Raw genomic sequence first — 15,815 nt, forward strand, 5'->3', positions numbered from 1 at the left:
ATACGCAGGCGGTCGGTTGGTCGGTGGGTCGGTCGGTCCCTGGGTGCACTTTTATTTGCCACGTACAACTTGTGAATGGCCGGGCAAAGTGGCGCATAAAAAGTTTTAGTTGCAGCTTTGTCAGACATTTGCTTTTAAAATGGCTTAAGGCTGACATCTGCCAATTGGCGGGGAAGTTTCTGGCTTTCGGCTCCCTCCCAGTGGGAGGTACGTAAAATCCAACTTCTCTTTATCTCATTGCTGGCTTTTCCTGGGGGGATATCATCCGAAAAAAAAGAGGCAACAGCTGGGCTGCAACAAGTGAGATGCCAGCAATGAATACTGAGCTGTCTGCGCACGCGAACAATTCCACATCAGCAACATCATTAGCATCATTATGCCCCATATCCATCCGGGGATGTCACATCCCGCCCGTGGGACAGCGGGCGTTGTGCATAATGGCATTTGCAGCTCATTAATCAGTTCTGACGCACGCCGGGCTCAAGTCAATGCGCGGCAAGGAGAGTCGACGTTGACCAGGAAACGTGCAACATAATCGGATTGCCAGCCAGCCAGCACATCGACGCCACTCCATGGGAATGGATTAATCAAAGAGTACTTTTCATCGGCCATGAGCGAATATTATGTTTCAGATAATTATTAAATCAAATTGCACGCATCGAATTGTGTTTGCTCGAACTAACAATCACGAGTGGATGAATTTACAGGTTAAAGCAAATCCATGTAACCCTTGTGACTTATTCCACAATTTAATCCCAGCCCTGTGGAATGCTGGGCATCTGTGCAACTTCTGCACTGTAGCAGGTTCAACAAGAAGACTTCTGTGGGCAAGAAGCTGCAGCACAATTGGCAGAAAAAAGGTGGCAGGCTGAAGGCGGCAGGCAGCACATAATTTCATCGTTTTTTTTGCTGGTTTTATGTGGCACGGCTGAGTGGATTTTATGTTGTGCAGCAGGCAGCAGGCAGCAGTGCCACACAAATGAACATGCAGCGCGGAAAAAATGCGAAGAGATAGCGACTGGCATCGCACAAGGAGCCGGACTCTTATTTCAGCAGCTGGGCGAGATAAAGCAGCCGCGATGATAACCCTTGACTATAAACATATATATGCATCTTATGTATTACAAACGCATAAAGTTTATGCATAACACAATTTATAAAAAGGGCCAGGAAGAGGGAGAATGCGTTACTTGGGACCATTTGCTCGTTAACATTAAATACTTCTGGTTGGAACATGGGCGTTCTAAAATCGTTTATAAAAAACTAAGAAATTCCCCATACTCATACCAACCCATGAAGGGGCTATAACTCTGAAATTTGTATTCTAAAATATTTAAAATCCCAATTATTCAAGCTCCCCCTTTACCCACGCCACTGCTCGAAAAAGAAGACAGTGCAGACTATTGCCTTATCACAGGACCTTGATGGCAGGACATTCGAGCACTTGATGGGCCACCGCTTAAGGATACTTGATATTTCCAATCAATGCAGGCCCATTGGCTCCGAAATGGCCAAATACGGTTATAAGTTGCATCAAATGTTGATGGCTCCATTGTGATCCCCGCGCTTTTTTCCTTTATTTATGATGGAATTTATGGGTCCTAAAAGGGGGAACCCCCGGACGGACCCCGACCACATTCTGGCCGGGGTCACCCCGGGTCTAATTGTGAGAACAAGAACATGCGTGGTCCGTTCAAGAACAGAACGTTAGTTAGCTTACCGCCATAAATCATTCTTTATTTCACTCACGCACACCATCCAAAATGAATGGGCCAGGACATTAGCACCTTCTTGGCCAGCAAATCAAGTCCTGGGAACGGGTCTGTCTGTGTGTGTGTGTTTGTGCGCGGGCAGTAATTAATTATGGTGTTATTTAATTTAATTGTGTGCGGCATTAGGAGGCACTCACTCGGCCAAGTACCTACAAATGGGTTTTCTTTGTTCAACGGGATTGCGTATTTTAAATTCCAGACAAATCGGAAGACGACTTCAGAGATTAATAAAATGATTTCTTTAAATACTTTTAGTCCAAATATATATTAAAATTTTACACAAATAGTGTCTCAATTAAATCGTTCATTTGGTATAATTCTAAACATGTATACAATATCACAAATATTTTTCTATAAATACCATTTCAAATCAAAATAAATGAATCATTTTATGCTGCTGGCAGTTATGTTTGCCGTCAAATTGATTTCGGTTTGGTCATTTTATAAACATTTCCAACACATTCTATATTCAATTTGGCTCAGTTATTGGCCCCAATCAAGGCTTGTTAGGATGTCATCCGAACTTTGCCCCTTCTGGCTTCTGCTGCCACCGATGTTGCCCTTTTGAGTGTCAAACCCGAACCGCTGCTGACAACGATATTTTGATGGGGGTCATATGGACAACTGGCTGGGACTTTTCCCTTTTTTCCCCTTTATTTTTTTCAAAGAGCCTCTCCAGATATGTTGGCATTTTAAATTAGCGTTAATTGAATCCATACGGCCGGAGATTTGATTTCTATTTTTTGTGTTCATGTATTGTTTTTACTTCAGGACATTTCGGCAAGTCAATCAGGCGGTCCATCAGTCAGCCGTCAGGATGAGTGGGAGCGTGAAAAAGGAGCCTTCAAGTGACAAGGACAAATGGCCGGAAAAGCGTCTGTGGCAATTCATACGCCTACGGCCCTACGGAGTCGAGCCAAATTAAATTCAATTCCGTATATCGCACCAATCGGATTTGCTAATTGTCATTTTCAATGCAAATAGTGGTGCATATGTTACTAGCTGTGTGCTTTGAATCGGAAAGCGATAAATAATAAATGGTTTTCGGGTGAAAAACCACAACTAATTACAAAAGCATACTCTATGCTCCCGAAAATAAGTTCCATTACGGATTTCCAGCAGAGTTCGGACAGAGTATCCCAACATCATTGAACTGCGGGGACTGGATAATGCACTTTATTTCCACCATTTATTTATGCCATTTCCTAGTTGGGCTCCCGGAGGTTAATCAGCTAGAAAATCAACAGTTGTGCATAAATAATTCCCTGTCCGTGATCGTGTTCGTATTTATTCCTGCCTGTTGGGTCGCTGTGCATTGAACCAAAAGTGTGCAACTAACAATTTATTAACTGTCCCCTCTGGTTGTCACTTTCAACCATTTAAATGATTTTTGCTTTTTTTGCCAGACACTGCCTAGCCTAATTAATTTTACACTTTGGCCATTCTCAGTTGTCTCTCTTAGTGGCTTTCTTCGGGAATTTCATAAATATTTAATGCAAAATAATTTACAAACGCGAATGCGAACGCGACCGAGAGCGGGCAAAAGGCGATGATTGATTGCCTCGTGATGCCGTCGGGACAATCATAAAATTTCCGTTAATCAAGTTTTATTAATTAAAGCCAACAAAATGTGTCCCCTCTCCACATCTGCTGTTAATTGTACCTTTTCCGGCCTGCTCCGGCCTGGTTCTGTAAATCATTCCCTCCAGCATCTCCATCCCGGCTGACCCAGATCGAAGAGTTGAGCTCTGTCATCGGGAATTAAAACTTTTTCCGGAACAGCCAGCCAACTCGACAGCTTGGCCATAATCCTTCAGATTATGGTATTCAATTTGACATTCCTTTTGGCCATTTCTTTTTTTTAGGTTTGTAATTGAAATTGTACTAAAAATATTTTTACTACTAGGCCTATACAAAAAACCTTAAAGTAGCCCGAAAGAACCGGGACAACACCATGGAGGACACTATGAAATCTGATGGCTGAAGGCTGTATCTTGCCCAATTTTTCTAGATTCTAGAGCGCAATACCTTAAACGATCGATTCTCCACCAATCCACCAAACGCTTTGTGGATCGATTCTCCATAAAACTGCATCAAAATCTGAGAACGAAATATTTTTTCAATTTTTTATCAATTTTCCTGATGGGTCCCCTTCAAAATGTTGAAATTGCATGGAGACCCCAATATGACCCACAGCGAAGGCTATATCTTAACCAAATTCCATCCGATTCTAGAGCGGAATACCTTAAAAGATTTTTAGATCGATTCTTCATAAAACTGCATCAAAATATGAGAACGAAATATTTTTTCAATTTTTTATCAATTTTCCTGATGGGTCCCCTTCAAAATGTTGAAAATGCATGCAGACCCCAATATGACCCACTGCGAAGGCTATATCTTAACCAAATTCCATCCGATTCTAGAGCGGAATACCTTAAACGATTTTTGGATCGATTCTTCATTAAACTGCATCAAAATCTTGAAACACAATATTTTTTATATTTTTTGTTCAAAATTTTGTGGGGGGCGCATACAATAAGGGTATAAAATCTCCACATTAACCACTTGGTAAACTTTTATTTGTTATTTAGCTTGAGTCACTACAACGTAGTCACCGTTACGTAGAAAACCAATTTTATTAATGACAAAGTCAACTTGTAAAGGTTACAAAAACATTATTAAGTTAATTGCTTGATTAATGTGATAACTCCCTGGTGCACATAAATCAATGTTGATTGTTCTGATTGCCTTAAAATGGATTAATAAGTAATATAAGTTTATAAGTTGTCCAATTTAATATTAAAAACCAAATACTTTATGCTTTAAAAGAGCATTTAATTTATGATTTTAGTTTTAATTTACCTAACAATTTATTCAAGTGTATATTAACTCATTGTTCTTTTAATTGCTAATTTTCTGATTTATCTGATTTATTTTGGGTTTACAAAAAATATATTTACTTCCAGTTTCTGATAGAACTCTCGAATGAATGGCTGTTCTCTTCGTCTTCCGGGAACCGGAAACGGTCTATGACTGTGCCAGTGTTATCTGCGGCCTGCAGTTCATTATGGGCTGCAGCGGTTTTTATGGGCGTGGCAACCAGTTCCGGATCAGTCGGTGGCGAAGGCTGTACTCCTTTACGGTGACCACTCTGGGCCTGTTGGGTCTCTACGGCTCCCTGACCACCCTCCTGGCCGACGCGGACTTGCGAAAACAACTTTTCGCCTCAGACACCTTAGTGCTCAGTATTGCCGGAATGGAGTTGGTCATGTCAACGATGGTGTATGTGGTTAGTGTCCTGTCCCTGCAATGGTACGCCCGACGGCACATGAGAATCTACGACCGGTTGGCTGCCCTGGACAACAGATTAGTGCGTGATTTTGGCGCAAATATGAATTACCGAAAGATGTTGAGAAAGAACATAGTTGTATTGGCCTTGGTGAGTTTCATCTACCTGGTGGCCATCAATAGTGCCGCCATCCAGGTGACCAGCCATTGGGCTGTGTTTCTAGTGACCGCATTCTCCTATACAATCGTCACCGGGGGACCACATTTCACGGGTTATGTCCACATGAGTTTAGCCGAAATGTTGGCCATCCGTTTCCGATTGTTGCAGAGGATTCTGGATCCAATTTTTCTTCAATACCGATTTCCGCAAAGGCAGGTAAGAGAGATAGTAACACCATATGAACACAATCTATATTATAGCCTCCACAGCTAAGGGAATTACGTATACGCCAAGTGGTGGCTATGGTCCAGGAACTTCATAATCTCATCATGGAGATCAATCACGTTTATGCCTTGAGCCTTGGTACGGCGATGGCCCATGATCTGGCCATAAGCACTAGTGAGCTGTACATATTATTTGGGCAGTCTGTGGGAATGGGAGGAGGATACCAAACCGATGACGACTATCGGGACCAGGAAATACGCCAGAAGCTACTCGGCTACGTGGCTCTTTGTATGATCACTCCGCTCTACAAGCTCCTCATAGCCCCTTTCTACTGCGACCGTGCTGTTACGGAAGCGAAGAAGTGCCTTCGACTGGTCGAGCAACTGGACATTTGGTTTCCCAAAAACCCCTCCCTGAGACTCCTTGTTGAATCCCAAATGTGCTGGCGAAGGCAGGCCAAGATCCAGTTTACCGGTGGTCTGGATGTGGTTCTCAATCGAAGGGTTATAAGCATGGTAAGGCTTTTACAATTTCAAATATCTGAGAATTAATTAAAATTCTTGAATCATGTGTAGTTTACTTCAGTTTTGGTCAACTACCTTTTGATTCTCATACAGTTTGCAATGACCCAGAAAATGGGTGAACAAATCGAGTTGCAGAAGGTTGCTTTACAGGATTGGATTGGTTACTAGAAAGCCCAACACCCAAAAATAGTATAAATGTTTCAATGTATTTCCGTTTTAGGTATCACCAAAGAAATAAATAACATTTATAAAAGAAATTAAAGTAACATTTTGGTGTCTTTAGGTGCCTTTAAGTATATTTTATGCCCAACCCTAGGGTTTTATTTATCATGGACTAAATTAATTTACTGCCAGTAGCTGCTTAACATGGAAACTCCATAAATAAGTCAACCCCCACAACAAACTCCCAGTTGCAGACTTCTTGCGCCCACTGTCCTCTGTCCACTGTTGACTGTCCAGAGTCCACTATCCTCTGACCAGGAGCGACTGCACCCATGAGAGCCGGCTAATGATTATTACGTTTGTCGTTTTATTTTATTTGAATTTTATGTAAATTGCCTCCAGGGGGAGATCGAGACCGGTGACCGAAGGCCAGAGGCAGGTTTTATCAATGCAGGCCTTGCCCGTGTCCAGGTGGAATCCTCGAAGGCAGGCTCTCAGCTAATTGAGTGAGGAATATCATTTCTATCGATTTTGCAAGTCAATCAGAGCCACGCCAAGGCGGAAAAGCCGACGAGAATTTTTGGTATTTTTATTAAATATTTGTCTTTCGGATTGCGACGAATTCGTTATTCTTCTCCGTCCATTGCATCGATTTAATTTGGAAAATCAAAGTTGAAACATTCGCTTGAAGGCAGAGAACCCACTGGCGCACGTATTATGAGGATACTCCGGGCACATGACTGTTATTACTTCAATTTATGGCCTCCACATTCGAGGCTGACTGAAAGCGAGTCTTTGTGTATTTATGGGAGCGCGGCGGCGGCTTTTATGCTCATCGCTGCCATTGTACTCGGTATGGCGCTTAATTGAATAATATTTTTTCGCTACGCCCCTGCCATCCTGTTTGCCGCATTCTTTCGCCTCATTCAAGTCCTTCCGATGGCCATGATTGCAATACATTTCCACACAAATATCCAGCGCCATATAATTGCAATAATTACCAAAAGCAATAGCCTCCGTTTTTGCCTTTCAAGGAATAATCGTATGCGACTAATTGAAAATTGATTGCGCCCTCTTGGTCCAAATAATTACGTGAATAAAATTAGCCTTCAATAAAATATCAAATGACCGAAACCGAATCGAATATTTTGCGTTCTATAGTTGAAGGGGCTTGGTAACTTTTGTTTTTTCCTCACTTGAATGCGGCAATGCATGAAAAACCAATTTTTTTGTTCGAATTTTACGGATGATTTTTGAAAAATTTGAAATATGTTGATGGATGCTATAAAATGATTTCTGGCTCTGTTTGTTTTGAATATTGGGAAAATATATTTTTTAAAAATACTTCACTTTGGCCGACCATGACAGTTTTGCTTTCACCAATTTAGCTTTGCGTTTTGTAAACCTTGAAAAATGGCATACAAATTTGTGTTTTAATAAAATAATCTATTTTTAAAATGCTCTAATCACTTTCTACTAAAAAAAAACAAGAAAAATCCACATGTGTTTGCGTGAAAAGTTACATTTACTTTTCATATTGTTTGAAGTGAAGGATGAAAAAGAGTGGAGCGCCAGGCGAGAGCTGCCAAGCTTTTGTAATGTCCAAGCCAAAAACTCATAATAACGTAACCCGCTTTACTTAACTAACTCATTTAAAAGTTTCACTAATAGCACGCCACACATGCACAGGACAGCGAATGTTGCAGGGCGGGTGTTGCAGGGGCATGAATGAGAATAGGGAATGGGGAACAGCATGTGGCGTGTGCTTAGCCCAATTAAAATGTGGTCAGGGCTGAAGGTTCCACTACTCGCGCGCTGCCCGCATCAGTAAAAGGAGGCAAGGAGAAAAGGACATGGAAATTAGACGAACTAATGCATATCCTTTAAATTATAAACGTAGAGTAAGAGATAAAAAAAAGGGTATTTATGTTTATCGATAACCTATTTTAGTTTTCAAACCATTATCATTACTACCCATAAGTACATCATATCCTTAGAAAGTACATACCAATAGGTATTCAAAATGGGGAAACGGGGCTTAAGGATTCGAGGACGAGGCTAATGCTCTAAGGCAGTGGCAGTGGCAGCATCTGCCTCAGTTTATGCACAAAAGTCGCAGCAACAATGCAAAAATAGTTGAGTTTTTGCAGCTCGGCTCCTTTCCATTTTGGAGCTTTGCATTCGTCGGCTGGCTCTTAGCCGTTTTCGCACCTGCATGAGGAATACAATGGCGAATGAAATGTGTTTACACCGCGGCATAATGGCGAGGCGAGCTGGCTCAAATTAAGGTTAAGTTAGCTGACAAAAAGGATTCATTATAATTATGCGGTCCAGCGGCTCAGAAACAGAAACTGGAAAGAGAATCGTCGAGTGTGACAGTGTGACATAGTGTACACATAGCTTGACTTGCCTGTCAATAAGCCGTTCGAAGGAGCCTCACACAGATACTTTAATTAGATTCGTATGTTTGTTCCCGCACCATTCTACTGTGTGTTTTACTGTCATCCCAGCCTCCTGTCTATCCGTCTGCCTGTCTGTCCGTCTATCTGTTTGTCTACCCACTTGTCAAGTCAATCCACATTTATTTATTTGCATAACTTCCACTTAAAGTGTCAAGCTGAAGTCGAGATACATGAATCTTAGCCATGTTTGCTCAGCATTTGACAGTCAAACAGAGAGAAACAGAAAGTTATGGCCGGAGGATACACAGGCTAAGGGATAAAAGGGTAAAGAGTTAAGGGCGGCCAGAGTCATATTCAATTCACATGCAAATATAATAGTTACGCCACACTTTTGGGGCAAACATTTAAACAGATTCCCAGGCAAATATTTGAGGCGGTGTGTTAATCAAGAACCAAATGAAATATTACGCATACCACCCGTGGACCCCGCAAAACACTCTCGCCCTGCATAATTGATAGCCAATCAATTAAAACAAACTCCTCACGCTCTCGGAAATAAAGAAATACCACTGAGAGCCTTGAAAACACCTTGCGGCCAATCACTTCGGGGCCCTTGAAGATTCTTTGGGGACCTCTTGATTCCGATTGCACTGGCCTCGAATTTCACATGCAAATCCACTCAATTAAAGCAATTTCAATGCAGCCTGGAGAATTTGGGAGAGACGAAATGTTGGTTACACTGTCGGCTTTAAATTAAAAATGCATTAAGTGCGAAATGTAGTTGCATTGTCCCCCACCATCCTGAAGACCCACAGCCCCACATACCAGACGCCGCCGTTCCGCCCTTTAAGCCGCCTTCCATTCCTAATGAGGCCAGACACAAACATTTACCCACGTAATAAACATTTTACGACTGTGACTGCGCCTTGTGAGTGTTTATTTATTCAAATGCATTTAAAATAGCATGAAATGCCATAAGGAGGCGACACTTAACGAGCCCAAGACTGAAGACATACACACGCAATAGGTATGTTTGTATATATCCCTGATCCCTGCGAGACGAGGACGCAATCAAAGGAGGCCAGGCCAGGCCAGGCCAGGCCAACTGGAGGAGAACTCTTCAAGCTGAAGCATTCGCCATGTCGCAGCGTAAACACTGAAGCCTCCTTTCACTCAGGGCAATGTCAAGAGCGACTCACATGAGCAGGTGAAAAAAGATGGCTGGCTGGGAGCAGGTGAATTTAGTGGGCGGCACATCCATTAATGCATTTACTAGTCTATGCTGGCCTGTTCTCTTCTTGCTGGCTTGGCTGCTCGCTCATTTTGTTTGCACAGTCCAAGCAAACGACTTTACAAGTGTCGCAGCTGCAAGGACATGGCTAAAATAACACACATCCTGCACACACACGTGTGCATATATGCATCTAATTCGAGTGCAAAGAAACAAGCAAATTACGAGGGCTTTGTGCAGGCTGCTTAGCAAAAAATGAACAAGACGTTGCCGTGACAAAAAAAGTGCAAAGGTTGAGGCCATTTTTGGCCAAGGGTCATAAGCATTTTACCAAGTCATTTTCAGTAATGGTCAGTTGGCAGGCTTTAATTCAACCTGCTAACTTTTGTGACAGTTTCCCGATTAAATAATCTGTGTACGGCCAAACGATTCAATTCAAACGCTGCGAATCAATAATATGTATGAATGCACAGTCCCCTCATTATTTACTTATTGGCTTCTTTCAAAACCAAATTCATTGATGGTGACAGCGCAGTAGAAATCATTAGGCTTAGTGGTGGCCCAACCAAATCATATCCCTCCCGCCAGGCTTATGCCACATACCGTACAAAGTCGGCTGGCGGCAAATGTTGCATCCAAAAATGCATCGCAAATTGCCGCACATCCGAGCCGGCGGAATACTTTTACACCCAGAAAAGCCGACGGCCAGCTGCAGCCTATCTCCGTCACATATGGGCACACAAATCCCGGCATTACTCCCATATATAGTATCTATGTATCTACCCACCTACAGAGCAGATTGTCGACAAAGCGACAAGTCAGCGAGCCTAATTCCATTACCAATTGCATTGAGAAGGGGCTGTATTCGAAAGCTTTGGTTTTAAGCGCTTTAAACGTGATTTTAGACTAAACTAACTTTAGTTTTAAATAATTAAAAACTACATCAAAAGTAAGTTTGTAATAGAACAAGACTTATTGGCAAGCCTGTTCTAAGTTTTAAGCTTAGTCCCTGAAATCCCATAAATTTAAATTATATATAGAATAGTATGGAGATCCCTAAACACTCCCCTATGTCACCCCAAAGCCTTAGACTCAAAATACCTAGCATACCGATTGAAGACAACATTTAGCAATAATTTTAAGCACCAAATTCCCAGCCACTTGCCGAGGGAAATCTGAGACAAACACATCCGCCGGATGTCTGCGCCAAAATCAATGAACGAGTCAGGTAGTTCCAGAGAAATAGAGATAGAAATAGGACCAGGAAAAGAGATACAGATAGAGTGAGGAAAAGAGGAAGATGCCAGAACCAGAAGCCGAAATCGTTTTGTAATTTGAATTTGATTTTGGCAAACAATTTCGGAATGCGGAAATTGAAAGCGCATGCTGCGATGCCCTTACGGCTGCCACAGAGTGAGCAAACTTCCCGGCTTACGTAATTACAGGCGGAAGCCTGATGTAGCAACAACAATGAAAGCTCTCTTCCTTTTTAAGGATGCTAAAAATACCCACACACATATGTACATACGTACTGTACATGTGCACAACAATCTGGCGACGCGTTAAGAAAGTTTCGCGGTTCCGGCACTTGCCAAATTGACTGACAATGCACAAACGCACGCGGATGCATGCCCCGCCGTTGTATCCACTAACACAAAGTTCGCATAATGGCTTAGGCGCCATCTCTGCCAAAGCCCCACCCACCTAGCCTTTAACATCCGACCCCTTGCATCGTGCATCCATTTAATTGAAGTGAAATAACATTTTGTGTCAACGTCTAACGAGTGTTTGGACGGGGGGTAGAAGAGGAGAATGGCGCCCCAACTCAACGGAGGTGTTGCAGCATCTGGCATACATTGCGTATGCGCAACATTGAGTTTCCCGGGAAAGTGAAAATGTATTGTGCCGCGCGAATCTGTTGCTGTGCGACCACATGCAATTTGCAACATGCCCAGCGACTCTCAGCGTGTCCTCCAAAGGGACTCCGTTTTAGCGTGTGGTTTAAGCCAACTTTAATTGAATCCAGGCAAGATGCTGCCAGCTGGGCCAAATGCGTGGGTGCAACACTTTTAAACAAATAAAAAAGAACGCCATTTGAAGATGTTTTCATTTAATGAAATTTGAAATATAAATAATTTGAGAAGGGGAAGTGATTTTATAAAAGAAGAACAAATTAATAACCATAATAAATAGGGAAATTATTTTCTGTTGCCTACTTATTAGGGCGACTGCCACGCAGATGGTCAGGAAAAAATAAATTTATGAACTTTAAAATAATGCATTTTTCCTTAAAAGTGTGCTCGAGTACAGCTATACCCTGAAACCCTATACTGAAAACCTTTTTGCATAAAGAGACACTTTTCGATGACCCTTTGTGGCATCCGAAAAATCAAAAACTTGCTAAAAGTCCTTCCTCCGAAGCAGCCAAGACAAAGTGCTACCATTATGGGTTGGTGTTAGCTGGTCGTACATCCTGCTATCTGGGCAAGCTGTCCTTGAGCCATTTTGCGCGCAATATTCACCTCCCCCCCACCGATGCAACCACTCCTTACATTTTGTCGACACATTTGGTCAAGCTTTGCATTTGACTTATGCTTTTTACGCCTTTCATTTTAATTCGTTTAAGCTGGATATGCGTGCCGCACCCGGAGGAAATGTTCCACGGGTGCCACGCCCCCCTATACTTCGGCCAGGCCACCGTTATCGCCAGCGCCGCCGCCCTCGCCTTCTAGCAGTGGCACATGTCCGAGCACCAGCAGCTCTGCTCCATTAAGCTAAGTGCCGTGCAAAGAAGAAGGATCCTGCTGGCTGCAGGATATGCAATGCATTTGTCACTGTGGAATGCGTTTTAGAAAATGCTAGCCACGCTTTCAAAATTACATAACACAAATAACAGGAGATGGAGATGCAGCCCGGACATGCCTTAAAAAAGAGCCAACTCCTTCCGAAAATGCAGTGAGAGAAAAGTTATGGTAAGGATGAAAAAATGATGCATAAAACAAACAATTTAAAAAGTAATTCAGATGATTTTCTCTTTATGACTTTCTATTAAAAAAATATATGCAACAATTACCTTTCATATTCATAGAAGGTTCAAAGGTAATGCCAACATGATACAATAATTTCTTACTGTGTACTGATGGTGCTACAATTGCTGGCACTGATGTTGCTGCCACTATGCTGGTGTTGCTGGCAATGTTGCTTCAGCCTTTGTATGTTGCTGTGGCGGCAGCTGAAATTAATATTTGCACTCAAAATGCAATTTTCCAGGCATTTCCTCTCCTTTTCGGTGGTGCTGGTGTTTGGTGTATTGGTGAGGGGTGGGTGTTGTCACTTGTTAGAGCTGCTGTTGCCTCACGTACATGCCAGCCACTTCCGCATTTCCGCCAGAAATCCAGCCCCCATTTCAACCAACTCTTTCATTTTGCATTTTCCGTTTAGCAGCGTGAGAAATGCAACGCCGCGTAAATGAATTTGCCATTTCTCATGGCCGGAGCCGTTGTGAAGTTGGCCATATTCCAGGCTCTCTGTCGGGTGACATGGCCATTTGTCAAAGCCAGGCTCAGCCAGGCTCGCTGGCCACACCACCATCTCCATGCATCGCCACACCACATCACACAGCCACACACACACATTAATAGTTAATTAAGCAACTGATGCTGGTCGTGTTGGTGTTGCTGCAACATCTCACACCTGCAACAATAATTGCTTTATTCATGAGTTGTCGCATGTGTGGCTGCTGTTTCGTGCAACTCAATTTCATAATAAGTGGAGCTTGTAATGCTGTAAACAACAGCCACCAAGTTCAAGAACTCAATTAAGCTGGCGAAAAGATGGAGATCGAGATAGCACCACACAAAGCGAAAGAGACAGCCAAGACGCTAGCTCCGGGAATCCCCGGAGAATGCTGCGCTGCCATCGTTAATCTTACATGCAAATTCATATTAAAACTATGCCCTTGCCCTGACATCTTTGCTCTCTTCTGTCCGACTGCCGCAGCAAAAAAGTTGTTAATTTTGTATGCCAACTGTAAGAGTACTTTGAGGCGCCCCTCTGCATACCCTATGCCCCTAGCCATGCCACGCCACGCCTGCCCCTTTTCATCATTTTCTTTCAGTGCGCCACTGCATTGCGCAATGCTCCTCTCATTGCAATAACATTTTGTTTATTTGAACTTTTCTGATGGTGTGCCTGGGAATTTTCGCATAGTTCGCATTTCGCCTGCCAGCATACTTCCAACCCAAAAAGAACCCCCATAGAGATGAGCAGGAAATTGATAATGGCATATGAAGTCCATAAGGGTAATTTGAACTTCAAAAATATTCCTAAAGCCTTATTCAAATATGTATATTTCCTTTCCTTGTATGCAGAAATACCAATTTTAAGAACTTAAATATTAAAGTTCATAAATCAAATTTTTATTTATATTTATTTTCTAATTTTTTTAACGTTTGTTTTATCTTTTAAGTTTTTATGAAAAATTATTGTTTAATCACTTATTAAAAACTTTTTTGCTGCTATCCTGCAAGTAGCATCCTGCCAACGACGCTGATAAACTTTGTCTAGCCGCCAGCCACCGAAAATAAACAAGCAAACATGTATGAAAAATGCTAATGAGCCTCTACTTAATTAAAATCACACACCCACATTAGCTGAGAACTGAGAAATGGATGTGCAATGTACATACACATGTACCTTTACAACTCTTGCACGTTTGCAAATGTTGAATCCCCGGCAACGGAGATGCAATTCCAACTAATTAGAATTTTATTAACTAGAAAACGGACAGATTGTTGGCAACCTCCGAATGCGAAGAGATCTCGCCAAAATGCACTCCCCTTCTCGTTAAGGACTCGCTCCGAAAGCCAAGCAAACAGAGTGGCTTGGATGTCGGGTGTTTTGGGAAACTATGCCAGATCCAATCTGCATAACAAATGGCGGAATGGGAGGCTCGTTTTCAAGGCCGAAGACAAAAAATGGGTATATGTTTGCATTTACCCAAATATTGAAAAGTTGCATGGGCACAATTTGACACTAATCCCAAAGTAGAAGACAAAATAATGAGAACAATGCCCTACAATTTGGGGGTTTTATTCGAGGTTGTAGGGAAAGTATGTAATTTCCCTGGCATTTGAAATGGAAAAGGGAGGTTACGGTTTAAGAACGATACAAAATTATCAATCTTTTTAATAAAATATTAAGACAACTTAAAATATAAACCATATATTATCATATTCCTATTATATATTAATGGCTTAATAATACAGTTAAATATTAGTAGCTGCTTTTAAATTTATTGCATAAAATAGTAAAATGTTTCTTTAATATTTCCGAAACCCAAAAACATTAGTGTGAACCCTGGGCTTCGGCGGAAAGTTCAAGATGCCGCAAAGCCATTCATATGCAACTTGTGGGCAAGTGTGTGTGTGTGTGTGTTGTGCGGAAACTTTGGCAAACTGATAAACCAGATTACTGTAGCGCATCCTGGCGTAGTTACAGAACTCACAGACACGACAGAGATACAATATTCTATAAACAAACCGGGCTTGGAGGGGGCTTCTCCTACTTTGCTGTTTCTATATTGTAGGCAATTTTATAGAGTGTGCAAGAGCTAAAAAAAAAAAAGAATAAATAAAATAGAGCTACCAACAACAAGGAAAAACAACCAGTAAGCATAAAAAATCGAAAGGGCGGGGCGGGTAGGCGCTCAGAAAAGGCAGCAAAGGCAGCAAATTTGAATGAAAAACTTTCTAATGAGTCGGCATTACAATTTCAAATTTGTTGCGCAAATTATTATAAAAGTTTGTGTGTGTGTGAGCTGAACAACATACTCAAACTTATATACGAGCCGGGGGTTTGGCATACAAATGCCACAATTATTTTTGCCTTCCAAAGGATACTGAGTGGGATGGGGTGGGTGGAGTGGGCGAGTTGCGAGTCAATTGCAGGAGGAACAGCCTAGTTTTGTTGTTCGGCTTCCACCTTTTCCAGACTAAGTCACTCGGCTTGACATTTAATTATTAAATTATGATTACTGGTAAATGGGAAAAA

The 15,815-nt window shown here is 42.0% G+C and overlaps 1 protein-coding gene across 1 annotated transcript; it reads left to right on the forward strand.

Moving 5' to 3' along the window:
- Positions 1–4,707: 4,707 nt before the first annotated feature.
- Positions 4,708–6,406, forward strand: LOC6495594 (putative gustatory receptor 57a). The gene is made up of 3 exons (XM_001959131.3): positions 4,708–5,436; positions 5,490–5,960; positions 6,021–6,406. Exons 1-3 carry the CDS (start codon positions 4,762–4,764, stop codon positions 6,135–6,137), a joined length of 1,263 nt encoding a protein of 420 aa, XP_001959167.1. The 5' UTR covers positions 4,708–4,761; the 3' UTR covers positions 6,138–6,406.
- Positions 6,407–15,815: the final 9,409 nt, after the last annotated feature.

The sequence above is a fragment of the Drosophila ananassae genome, chromosome 3L (assembly GCF_017639315.1).
Source record: "Drosophila ananassae strain 14024-0371.13 chromosome 3L, ASM1763931v2, whole genome shotgun sequence".
NCBI classification, from domain to species: Eukaryota; Metazoa; Arthropoda; class Insecta; order Diptera; family Drosophilidae; genus Drosophila; species Drosophila ananassae.